This window comes from Barbatula barbatula (genome assembly GCF_947034865.1).
Source record: "Barbatula barbatula genome assembly, chromosome: 7".
In the NCBI taxonomy this organism is placed as follows: domain Eukaryota; kingdom Metazoa; phylum Chordata; class Actinopteri; order Cypriniformes; family Nemacheilidae; genus Barbatula; species Barbatula barbatula.
In genome coordinates this window covers 5,191,062-5,203,902 of record NC_136770.1, presented here as the reverse complement: position 1 = coordinate 5,203,902, position 12,841 = coordinate 5,191,062, and the positions used below count along the sequence as shown (strand labels likewise).

Below are 12,841 nucleotides of genomic sequence, written 5' to 3'. Positions count from 1 at the left end.
GCACGAAGGCAGCCCAGAGAAACAAATAGGCAGCAGAAGTCTATTTGAATCATAAAGAGAGAGCATCTTTGCAATAACCAATCACACATTTAAAAACTATAATACAAATTTCTTTCTAGAAATGCAATCAGAAGTTATTGCATTTAAACACACATTTATACAAAACTATGCTCCAACTGGCGTTTCGGCCGGCATAAATTTTTTTCTAGATTGAGCCTTCTTGATCAATCACGTTCCTCGCATGTTGTAATGGAAATATCAGGTCTCTGTCGACGGTTAGCTGTGAATAAGGAAAAGTGGAACTTTTTTAAACTTAAAAAGACGCTCTGAGTTGCAGAAAAAGGCGCCGGCACTGGCGTTTTAAAAAGACGGTTTACTCCATAGGATTATGATGTAAAACCGACGCTAGCATCTTAAAATCTGAAAGTCAAATCTGAACACGACCTAAACTGCACAAACTATAAAATATAACCTAGAGATGATTTAGTGCTAAATCAAACTTCTTTGAGACTTTAAACTGGAAATACACGTGGACCAGTTTTGTTTACTTCTTGCAAAAATGGTCCATGGATTTTAAGAAATGTCACCTGGAAATAAAAAAATGTTTATGGTGCGTGAAATTATTGTCTCGAATATGATCTCGAAAATCAGATTTTCTGTTGACCTTTGACTTGCAGAGCAAGCGGAATCACCTCGGAGCTCCTCCTCTCTACCCAATGACCTGCTGTTGAGCCTCTTCCACAGCTCTCTCCAGACCGAGCTGAGTGACCGAGAGATCCCATTGGCCAGTGGAGATCACGTGGCATTCATGCACCACATTTTGGAACGGGAAAGGGACGGTCACGTGGCTCCGTTCTCATTACCAGTCATCAAAGGTGTTTTGTCTATTCATTGCAAAAATATCACTACTGCTCCTGTAACCAAATGCTTTTAAGGGTATTTTTAAATTGCACAAAAGAAACAACAATCGTGTTCACAGTAATTCAGTCACAATTTATTGTCTGTGGTAATCGGTTGGTTTGGCTTAATTTGTGATCCAAGAGCTTTTTATTTGTTACTGGATACGCAGAAGTGCCACAGTTGGTTTAATGTGTAATGATGAAGGTGTTTGATAAATGAATAGCACCTTGATCAGTAAAGGAAAGCATACGGCTTAAATTAAGGAAAGGATTGAAACACATTGTAAATTACCCTGAGAGACTTTACGTTAATGGATGTCAACCTTCCCCATATATCCTTTAATTGGTTCATTAGTGATTTGTACAGCCATAAGGAAAGGCTGACCTTAGATCTGCCCTCATTCTGTTTATTTGTATGTGTTTAGAAGAGTGTTTGAAGGTGACAGAGAGGCACGACACTGTTATGTCCTTCCATACTATGGGAAGTAGTAAGGAGGTGACGGGCTCTTCCAGCACACTGCAGGTACAAACATGCTCACCTACACACTGTTCATGTATTTTTCTTCTCCTCTTGGTCACTTTGTTTCTGCAAATGTGTGACTGCACATTAAAAACGATGAATCTGTAAAAACGAACGTCTCAGTTGAATGGATTTTTAAGAACACAATTGAGCAATTCAATCGTTGTGGATGTGACATTTTAAGTCAAAACTTGAAATATTAATGCTTAGGTATTACTAATATATTGAACCAGTCGATAATATTTTGCTAAACCCCTTATGATAGACTCCAGACATCAGAAAAATTCTGATCTTTCTGGAAAATTATTATATTGAAATCTTCATGTGCCCATTTGTGAGGAATATGGACCGTTATGAATGTGACGATTTTGTTATGGATGTGACAATTTACTTACAGGACTACGAAAACTATACTTAAAACACAATTCTTTTTAAAAATGTTAAATATTGGCATCTGACTTATTAGTAGGGCGAAAACCTTTGGTAAATAACTAGATTGTTTCATCTAAAGGTTGACATTTGCATGGAATTGGCCAGACGATATTTAACTCTTGCATGTCTTTATTTATCTGCTGTTGACTTAACTAGGGATGTGCAATATTTGGAAATATCGCAAATGTGCATATGTACAATATTTGGAAATAACGGAATTAAAAAATTCCAAAGCTTGTACAAAAGAACTTCCTGTTTCAGTTTTTAAAACTGCACAATGGTTAAACAAAATCCAACTAACAGAATTTTTTTAACTGAATCAAAAAGTTATATTGAATTAATATCTTAGTTTCAATTATATACAGAATGTGAGATTTAAAAAATAAAACTGATACCGGAAGTGCTTCTGGAGCAGTGTTTATATCTTACAAAGTGGTCTATAGTCTATAAGTTTTAAGGTTAATGCAGAAAAAGAAATATCATATCAAATATCAGATTATTTAGCATGCGATCAAATATCGCATAGCCCTAATCCGTGAGTTTGTGTGTTTGTTTGTTCTGGCAGAGTTTCAGTAATGCCGATCTGGTGGATGATGGGACAGCCGGCATAGAGAGAGATGACGCCTCGCCTCACTGGAAATGTTACGTCAAATACATCAGCCACCAGCAAATGTTTCTCACCTTCATACCAGCTACATTTACAGGTGTGTGCATATTTGTCATTGTCATCATAACTCTGACCTTATTAAATAAGATAACTTATTTTATTGCGTTTTTATCCACATGCACTGTTTTGATCGTCTTGATGTTTTTATGTAAAAACGTGTGTGGGTTACAGCAGTCAGATACACAACACCGAACCCCCAATGGGTGATATGATATCTATTGGATCCATTTTTAGGAACATGTGGAATTTCTTTTCTGGCGTTAGTGAGCATCTACTTTTGTGCTTTATTTTTTACCATTCTAGTGCTAATGAAAGTTTAAAGCGATATTTCAGCGAAATATTTCCCCATGTTTTACTCGCCCTCAAGGCACATGCGCGTGAACCAGAGGCTTATTTTTCCGGCAAATGACGGGGCAAGGTAAGTTCAGACGAAAAACGCAGCATTTTTCGTTTTGTTCCAATAGTATACCATCGTCTCTGTGCGGGAGCTTTCGTCACTGTCACTTGCGTGAAAAATAAGCCTCTGGTTCACACGCAGCCGAGGGATAACCGATGCTGCTGGCAGTGTAAGTCAAGCAAACATCTTATTATTCTGTTATGAGGTAATATTATAAATCGACTCTGCAGATGTGCATCTGTTAATGTCTTCTGGACTGGATGCTGAACTGCCCTTTAGCAGTAGCCTGCAGGAAGATGAGGACACCTGTAGTCATGGCAACAGCCAATCCCAGATAGTCAGCAGTTCTGCAGATAACAGTCCAGACGATGAGGGACGTGGTGCTGATCTGAGAGATGATTTTAGCTCCACACTGGAATCAGAATCAACTCTGGAGGCATCTACAGAGCAAACAAGCACCAATACAAGCGAAACAGGTATAAAGTTCACAGGTATTACAGTGTGGTCCTGCCCACAGTGATCGTTGGTTTAAATTCTCTCGTATATTAAACAACAACTATGTTCTGATTGGCTGTGATTTTTACGTCTCTGAAGACCAATGAGAACATTGGTTGTTTTTAAAAATGAACATTGGAGGTGTGTATGTCCACAACCTTGTCCCCTGAATCTTTACTGCAGAAGAAAAAGATGGCGTGCAGTTCGTGGAGACCCAGAATCAAGACTGCTACATCCCTTTCGGCCGACAAGCATCTCAGCCGAGCAGCGGTGACGCAGTTCGACCCCGCTGCCCGATCTACATCTACAACTGCACTCTAGACTCCCTCAAAGAACAGCTTGTCAACCCACGATCAGGCCGCACGCCCAGAGATGTCTTCTTCAGGTAATGCAACACCTACTTTGTGTGTTAACAGTGAGCTGTCTACCTAGGTGACATTTCAGGGATATGTTTCGTTACAGAGGTGTAACAAATGTTTGGCCTAATGTTTGGTTTTTCTTTGGATGAGAATAGACCTCAAGAAACAGATTTCTGGGAGTTGTGTCAGCAGTCCAAAGACAGGTAGCCCTGCTTACTGCTTCCTGTTGCCGCGGCCACCCTATAGCTTGGGGACAGGGTCATGTGTCACGTATCTCAAGAGAGAGGGATGTTTTGTCCCTGTTATTAGAGGGATGTCCCAGGCTTTCTCTCTTTTTCTCTCTTTCTGGAGGGTTGTGCTACTAGGTTGCACACATCTTGTAATGAGGTCTTAAAAACCGGAGGAAAACCATTAGCATAGATGTGGATTTGTCGTGTAATGTTTAAATTGGATTTTAGGACCTCATATCCTGGATTTTTCTCCCTTTTTTATATATTTTTCTGCTGCTTTTTACTGAAATGAACAGGTTGTAAAGGGATAGTTCACAGAAAAATGAAAATTCTGTCATCATTTTTACTCATCCTCAGATTGTATACATTGCAAAAACTGTATACATTTCTTTGTTCTGCTAAACAGAAAGGAATATTTTTAGAATGTCAGTAACCAAACAGATCTCATCCCTCATTTACTGCCATAGTAGGGAATATAAATACCATGGGAGTCAATGGGGGATAAGATCTGTTTGATTACTGGCATTCTTCCAAATATCTTCCTTTCTGTTTAGCAGAACAAAGAAATGTAAACAGTTTTTGCAATGTATACAATCTGAGGGTGAACTATCCCTTTAAATGTATCTGCACCCCATTTTCTTTCACCGATACAACTGTTAGCAGATTCTGAAATACAGATACTGATATTTCAGATTATGCTAAATGGGCATTACCACTTAGATAAAACATTTGTTAAACGTTCTGTTGAATGGCCAGCATATATAGGAATATTATTTTATCATAGGTGTGATATAAAAGAAAATCAGTCATAATGTGAGGCAAGTTCCTTGCATCTTTATTGTTAAACTTGTGGTGTAGTAAATGGCTTTAAATCTGTTTTGCATGCTTTAAAGCATGTTTGATACTCGACTGGTTTGATATTTTCCCTTCTTATTTCCCGTCGAGTGTAACTAGCATATCAATTGAAAGATTCTCAGGACCATTGGGATTAGTGTGATCCAATGGCAGCGCAGTCCAGCCTAATATTGGGTGACAAACTGATTTATGGGTGTCATGTACTGTCTTCTGCTATTCTTGCTGTGTTGGGCTCGTGTCTGGATGTGATCTAACAGGAAATGTTGGGATGAATGTGACCTAATGTGGTATGTGTTTGTCTCTTGGCAGGTCTATATCCCAGGAGCGCAGTAGCGCCTCCCCCTGGACGGAGCTCATGGCGCATCCTCACAAGCACAAAGAGCTGGATAACTACTGCAGTCTGCTGCAAGAACATTACTACCAGAGCTATGTCAAAGGTCACATGCACGCATATAGAATATGACACCTAATATAATTTTGCATTGTAAAATTGGTTTGCGACTGGAACACATTCGTAGAAAAACATAAGCTATCTTATTAATGACTTTAACGTGTCTAAATGCATTAGCTGTTTAGAGTTAAAGGAATAGTTTACTTTAAAATTTACATTTCAGCTTAAATAGACTCGAGACATGACACCAGCAAGAAAACTAAAAAATGATATACTTTTTTTGGCCTTATACTGCCTCGGAGTGAAATATTCCTTTAATTTTTCTTTTTTATTATTCTTGAAGATTAATTTGAAAGAAATATTATCATGTACAGTATTTTTACTAGGCAAGGCTACAGAAAATAAATTTAAAGCGGTGTTTAAAAAAAAAGATATTAGAGGCTTTACAGCTAATTCGATTAGTTATTTATTCTTTGTTTGGTGTGATTATTAATCGAATGTTAAATTATAATTAAATTTATAAAACATTTTTATTTGAAATTATTTTAATAACTGAAAATAACTTGTTTGCTATAATATAAACTCGCATTTAGTGTATGTTAATATAGTTTATGATTGCTATTATTTCATCAGCCTCTCTCCGATAAAAAAATATATATATAAAACAGGCAATTTTAAATTCCGCACCTTTTAGTCTGCAAATAATAATGTTAATTTGGATGAAAATAAGCAACGTTTAGTTTTTGAGCAGGTTACCTACATTAAAAAAAAGTATCTTTTCCACAACAGTACGCTTATAATAATGTTCAGTTAATCATAAATATTATGAATAATATAAAATGTATATAATAAATAATAATATAATATCAAAATTATTTTATATTTAAATAATATAACAGTACATTTAGGTTTGACTTATTCGACTTCAACCCTCATAAAAATGATGTAAGGTAATTTGCCATTTTATGTTTTAAACCGGGATGGTGATGGCATTTACGATATCTATATGTATTTTTATGTATTTATTGCATTCCTTCTTTTCATGTAATATTAGACTATCGAAGATGCTTGTAGTTCTCTTTTTTATTTAATTATAATTAAAATCATTTAAATTATATTACAATTTTATATATTTATTAACTGAAAATTATTATGGGGAAAAAAGCCTCACTCTCTTTCTCGCCAGTTATCTGCATCAACCTAAAACTTTAGTTATACAATTTTTTTATTATTAAAGTTATTCAGTTGTTGCAAACCATTGCAATATACAAATCTGCCATATTTCACCAACAAGATTTTCATAATGAAACTTGTGCGCGTGTTGATTGACAGGTGTGTATCGCAGCCTGCAGCAGTCGTACAGCGTGAGCTCTCAGGACCTACTGACGGCGATGGACTACTGCGAGGAATCCCTGCAGGAGATCGACATCACTTCCTTCCTTCAAACTCTTTGCGGACACATACGTGTTTTCCGTGAGAGACACGAACTGCAGGCTTTTGTCAACGTGAGCAGGTCCACCAACGGTCCCGCAACCTTCATCATCGGAGAAGATGAAGAGGGAACTGACAGAGCCACTCTCGTGCCTTCATCCAGGTAGCTGACAGAGAGCAGTGCATTGTGGATCTTTTAGCTATTGGTATTGTTGTGGTATTGTTTTTTATATTTATGAATACTTTGTGTTTAGTGTTGAGCTTGAGGACATGAGCGAGGTAGATTCAAGAGGAAAACTCTCAGTTCCCACTTCCCCTCTGGCACTGGATGGACGCAAATCTCCTAAAATCCCAGGATTTCCGCTGTCTCTCCTTCAGTCTCAGCAGAAGTGTGAGGTGTACCCTGATTTGCACAAAATAATACAGGTACGTATTTGTTGAGAGATATACAGAAATACAGCTTCAAAATGTCACAAATTCTCATGTTTTTTTTTTTTGCAGGATAAATTCATGGAAATTGGCGCTCAGTATTTCAAGACTGTGCCTTCCAATCCACATTATTTTTTTTACCGCCTTCCATCTTCCAAAAAGGAGGTGTGTTCAATCGTTCTGAAGCAATACATTTTTCATGAACGCTTTAGGAAAAAGACTGTTGAGGTGGTTTAGTTAGACAGACTCATTATCATTAACACATTTTTATCACAATCCACTCAGGAGGAGTCAGACAAAGAGGGCGAAAGGAGACCCAGCGACGACTGTGAAGTGTCTGACGCTGAACTAGCTACAGAAGATGGTTCGATTTCGATTTTATTTTAACATTAATTCACATAAAACAGTGTATGATGCATAAGTGCTCAGCTTACACATGCTAACATTTCAGAACACGTAAACGCTTGAAGACTGAATCCAAATAACAATTGAGGTGAGCAGAACTATGACTTTTTTGCATCTCTGCAGAGAACGTGTCCGGCTGCTGCATTGTCACAGAAAGTGACACAGATTTGGAGGTGGAATATCAGGAATGTGGGAATGGCAAAGCAGAGAGTGTTGAACTGGAAATCGGCGAAGGCGGGTCACCGTCTGACTCCAACACGGTGAACCAGGACGAGGACTCGTTCAGCATTCTGGACGGGGACTCGTTCCTGGAGCCCGAGGGGCCTCAGCCGGAGATGCCCCCTCTGTTTGTGCACCTGACCTGCTCGGTCAACATGAAGAGCTGCCACGGCTCCATGCCCACACAAACACTGCCCACCTGTTTGGGTAAAACATTGCAGCCTGTTTTTTCTATAATATTAGCTCGTATTTAGTGTATGTTAATATAGTGTATGATTGATAATATTTCATCCAAAAAATATACATTTAAATTTATTTAAATTCCGCAGTTTTAAATCTGCAAAAAATAATAAAGAGATTATTATTAAAAAATAATAAAATGTTGAAAATAATCAACGTTTAGTTTTTGAGCAGGTAACCTACATTAAAAACATGTATCTTTTCCACAACAGTACGCTTATTATAATGTTCAGTGAATCGTTAATATTATGAGTAAAATAACATGTATATAATAATTAATAGTACAAAGTATCAAAATAATTTTATATTTTATAAAAATAAAATAATATAACCGTACATTTAGGTTTGACTGTAACATTGGTTTGTGGTCTGTTCCAGGTGAAGTTATTTCCTGTCTTGAGAACGCTGAGAATCTTCAGTCTGTGGATCTGAATGAGCTGTCTGTGACTCTTGATATATTTGTGCTTACGTTACCTCTGGAGATAGAGGCCATGCCCCCAGACTTCTGCCACAACAGGTCAGTGCTCCAGAAAACTTCCAAAAACTGAGAGGGCTGCCCTGCCACATTATACTAACTTAACATTAAAACTTTTTTCTTCTTTCGTCTACCATGTTTACCTTTTGTTTCAATGCATTGAGGGTTCGCCACAAAGGGACCTTGCATGTCTTAGAAATATAATAATATAAAGCTGCTGCCTAACTTTATTTTAGGATTGCATCTTAAAAAAAACTTAATTATCATTATATATTTGTTTGTTTAAGTTTCTTAAATGAAAGCATTTGTGTTTGAAGCATTACACAAGGGACAGTTCACCCAAAAATTTAAACTCTGTCATCATTTACTCACCCTCAAGTTGTTCAAAATGTGTATACATTTCTTGGTTCTTATGAACACAGAGAAAGATCATTGGAAGAATTCTTATAACCAAACAGATCCTGCCCCCATTGACTACCATAGTATGCTTTTTACATTTCTTTGTTCTGTTAATCACAAAGCAAATCGTTCTGGGGCGCTTTTAACTATCATTGTCATTTTTCCTACTATGGTAGTCAACGGTGGCCAAGAACTGTTTGGTAATAAGCATTCTTCCAAATATATTTCTCTGTATTCATCAGAACAAAGAAATTGTTACAGGTTTGGAACAACTCGGGGGTGAGTAAATGATGGCAGAATTTGTATTTTTGGGTGAACTACCCCTTTAAAGCATTTGCCAAAATACATAAATGTAAATGTGATGCATACAGGTACACCTCAGAAAGCAGCGTCTCCCTGAATCGTTCTCCTGGACAGCCGTCATCTTACCGCTCTGACGAGGAGCTCATGGGAAATCTTGACGGCCTAAGAGGCGTTGGTATGGAGGGGTAAGTATTTAAAGATTAACGTATCTTAACAGTCACCTAATTCTGAATCTGAACCTGATCCACTTCTATTTCTGCAGTATGTCTGGAGATCCTCTATCCAAACTTCCAGTTCCTCATAAAATGGCGGTTTTAGCTACCATGGCTGAGGTGAGTTACCATAGCAAAGATTAAGCACATTCCATTGTTTGGCATTATTAAACAGTTCATTGTTATGGATGTGACATTCTACATTATGTATGTGACATACTGTATAGACGTATTTGTTAAAGAATGTATTTGTTACCAATGCAGTAAAGTCTGTTTATTTTTTACTTAACCCTTAATGAAAAAATCTCTCAAGTTTCTGTTTAAAAAAACGGAAATTAATGTGTTATGGACGCAGTTTTTGAGAGACAACAACCAGCTTTGTTCATTTTAATTCACAGAAATCCTACAAACCAGAAGTAGTTTTACCCAACAAATAAAGAAGGGATGCCTGTTCATAGAACATTAAAAAGATTCATTCATGAGGAATGTGGGTTATGGATGTGACAAATCCAAAATATGCCACTTACCAGACTTTGAAAAATCATGCACTTTAAAAACTTTGAGAGAGACCTCACGTGGCTTTTGTTTCTCAGACTGTTGTGTGTCTTCAAGAGGATTTTCAGTATATTTGAGGGCACGGCTTATTTATCATTATGAGAGTAGGATGGCACTATTCCTCATATTGTTTTCCGTCTCTGATCCTTTTCAGATCCGTTGGCTTCTGGAGGATGAGATCATCTCGGCTCTACGACACTCTTCTGTTATCAATTCCTCCACCCTGCAGAAAGTCTCGGAGCACGTGTGTCGTTCCAGCGGCCGGCCGCAGTGTCACAGCGAGTTCGTTCCTCTTCAGTTTGTGTTTGGTCCCGAACAGTCTTTGGAAAAGTTTCAAGAGGTTTGGGCTCGTGTGATGACCCCTATTAGTGTAGATAAGACTCCCCAGAACAGGTGGAGTATAAGAGATTATGTTCTTCCCTGCTGTTTAATAACACACGCTCGCCTCCGCAGGAGTTCAGGAGGTTATCGCTTCCCGGGTACCTGCTGAACGTGGAGCAAGACAACTTCCACTACGTGTCTCTCAGTCGACAGCGGTCTCACAGACTCCAGCCTGCCAGACAGGTGTCTCATGTCACAGCGGAATACTTGCCGCAGGCCCACCGCTGTCCCGAGGTGGACGAAGTATCCAGAGTGCCAGAGACCCTCTCCACATCTGAAAGAGGAGCGGAAAGTGAAGAACCAATGAAAAAAGATGCAGAGGTTAACATTGAACCATAACTGTGATGGCACTTGTTGTCAATGACTTCAGAATGTCAAAAATGACCAATTAGATATTCAATACTAGTCGTGTCATTTAAATGATATCTGTTGCTTTCCTCCAGCAGGCCGAGCATGTAGGAGACACGCAGCAGGATCCAAACTACTTGGACTCACTACCCACACTAGCCGAGTCTCTCACCGAGACATCTCAGAGCGCAGTCAGCGGCGCTACTCTCCTGCACGCGGGCAGCAGCACGGAGCGATCGTCCGATCACACGTCACCTCCTAAAACAAACTCCGCCGCCAGTCTGGCCGAATCTGTGCAGTCTGCCACACACAGTGAGTAACCGACCAGCCAGAGGTGGTGTAGTTTTAGACATTCAGGGCCAGACTGACTTAACAGGGTAAAATAGGGCAAAGGAGCAATTTCAAAAAAGCGCAGATTGGGAGTGGTCATTTGTGGGCGATTTACTAACAAGGTGCACATAAAAAAAGGTATTTGTTGGATTTACATAAAAAGTGATTCCACGCAAATATGTTGGGTAAATTCTACAATTGACAATTAAGTTGTATGAACAAAAGAAATTCAGGTAAAGTTGGTGAAACTTTTTAAAAGTAAATCTGAACCATTCGCATTGTACAAGTAATTTTATGTTAACTCAATATTTATCTGCTCAATGGTACTTTTTGTTGTCATACATAAATTAAATGTTGACTGCATGTAAGTCAAAACACAATGAGCAAATCAGATGAGAGACATCTCAGTACTGGCATTAGCACAGTTAATACTCATTGAATGATGCAAATACACATGAATGAATGCAATACAATAGAAATGAACGATAGCTAGTTTTACTCAACAGTGCCTGACGGCAATGTCATGTGGTTGTCCTTCGGACGAGTACATTTCTCATTCACTTGTCCGAGTACAAAAATTACTTGTCCAAAGAAAAAAAAAAGATATTTCATTTAAATAATATTATAATATAATTTTTTCGGATTTAGATTGGTTATGTTTGCTTCTAAGCATTTTAACTACTGTCTGCTTCGGCTGCCTGAATTTGAAGTTACTTGTGTGTTCGGTTAAGTAAAAAGATCTCTTACTTGCCCATACAAAACATTCACTTGTTCCGGACAAGCATTAATGTCGATCCCTGCTCAGCAATGTTAAGTTGACCAATCAAACACATGTTAAGTAAAGTCGACAGTACTAAATGTGAAGTATAAACAACATACAGTAGTTAACTTGCATTACGTTGCATTCTTTTTCAAGGATGGGTTTAGTAAAACCAACAACAGCGACGGTTGCTTTTTTTTGGGGTGCACAGGCACAATATCGCTTTTCTATAATGACAAACTCAATCTACTAAGAGCAGCGCAAATTAGCGCAGAGTTTAAGTTATGCTTTTTTGGGCCTTTAAATAAAGCCTCAAATACCAGTAAAGATCTCAAACCTTGGTAAATCACGTTGCGTGGTTCATTTAAATACTCTCCTATAAAGTTTGCATCTGAAGAGGAAACTCCTACAAATGCATATGCAATAAGGTCAGTCCACGCCTTTTCAGCGTCTTTAGGAAATACAGAAAGTCTTTTTTTTATGCTAAAAACGGTGTTTGTGCTGCCGCAAGCTGTTAGTAATTTTGGCCCCTAAACTAAAACCTATAAAAATCCAGTGACTTGGGCATGAGGGCATCAGAACCTACACAGTCCTGTAATATATTTAACAGTAAACAAAAATGTTCACCTGTTTGTTTACTGTTGATTTATTTTCCTTGCAGGCAGCGGGAAAATGCGGCCTAGCAGAGTTCAGAGCATTGTGTCTAGTCAAGGCAGCCTGGACTCGGATATGCTGGGTAAGATCTGTTTACTCTCATCAGATTTACATCAGACTCTCATTTCCCATGGTTCTCATCTGTGTGCGTGTGTTAACAGGTTACGATGGAGGCAGCAGTGATTCTGAATGCGACGGACCCACCATGAACGAGCAGGAGAGACAGACGCCCCTCATGCCTGATTTCTGGCTCATCATTAAGATTCACGAGGACAGGGTGGAAGTCTTTTCGCATGCCAGGTACTCCTACACAAGTCTAAAATTCACTTCTGAAGAAGTGTCAAATGCATTTACATTTCTGCAACAGAACGAACATTCAAGCACAAAATGAACAAAATCAGTCTTTGTCAGGGCGACATTTCAGTCGGTTTGTGCAGAATGTTTATGGGCAGTAC

The 12,841-nt window shown here is 38.4% G+C and overlaps 1 protein-coding gene across 17 annotated transcripts in view; it reads left to right on the top strand.

Annotated features, from left to right (window-relative positions):
- Positions 1–12,841, top strand: part of szt2 (SZT2 subunit of KICSTOR complex) — a 66,149-nt gene that overhangs the window by 13,341 nt on the left and 39,967 nt on the right. For 15 of the 17 annotated variants that reach the window (XR_013786912.1, XM_079460409.1, XM_079460405.1 and 12 more), the window contains 20 exons: positions 678–875; positions 1,325–1,422; positions 2,417–2,555; positions 3,146–3,391; positions 3,594–3,795; positions 3,925–3,972; positions 5,164–5,291; positions 6,578–6,839; positions 6,931–7,102; positions 7,178–7,270; positions 7,391–7,469; positions 7,634–7,936; positions 8,348–8,486; positions 9,215–9,331; positions 9,409–9,478; positions 10,068–10,253; positions 10,367–10,615; positions 10,738–10,954; positions 12,394–12,468; positions 12,548–12,686. Coding sequence is in view for 16 of the 17 variants with exons in the window: in XM_079460409.1 (XP_079316535.1) it covers positions 678–875; positions 1,325–1,422; positions 2,417–2,555; positions 3,146–3,391; positions 3,594–3,795; positions 3,925–3,972; positions 5,164–5,291; positions 6,578–6,839; positions 6,931–7,102; positions 7,178–7,270; positions 7,391–7,469; positions 7,634–7,936; positions 8,348–8,486; positions 9,215–9,331; positions 9,409–9,478; positions 10,068–10,253; positions 10,367–10,615; positions 10,738–10,954; positions 12,394–12,468; positions 12,548–12,686 (3,160 nt within the window). In the remaining variant the exon portion in view is untranslated. The remainder of the gene's footprint in view (positions 1–677; positions 876–1,324; positions 1,423–2,416; positions 2,556–3,145; positions 3,392–3,593; positions 3,796–3,924; positions 3,973–5,163; positions 5,292–6,577; positions 6,840–6,930; positions 7,103–7,177; positions 7,271–7,390; positions 7,470–7,633; positions 7,937–8,347; positions 8,487–9,214; positions 9,332–9,408; positions 9,479–10,067; positions 10,254–10,366; positions 10,616–10,737; positions 10,955–12,393; positions 12,469–12,547; positions 12,687–12,841) is intronic. The other 2 variants (XM_079460410.1, XM_079460413.1) reach the window with 2 other exon arrangements.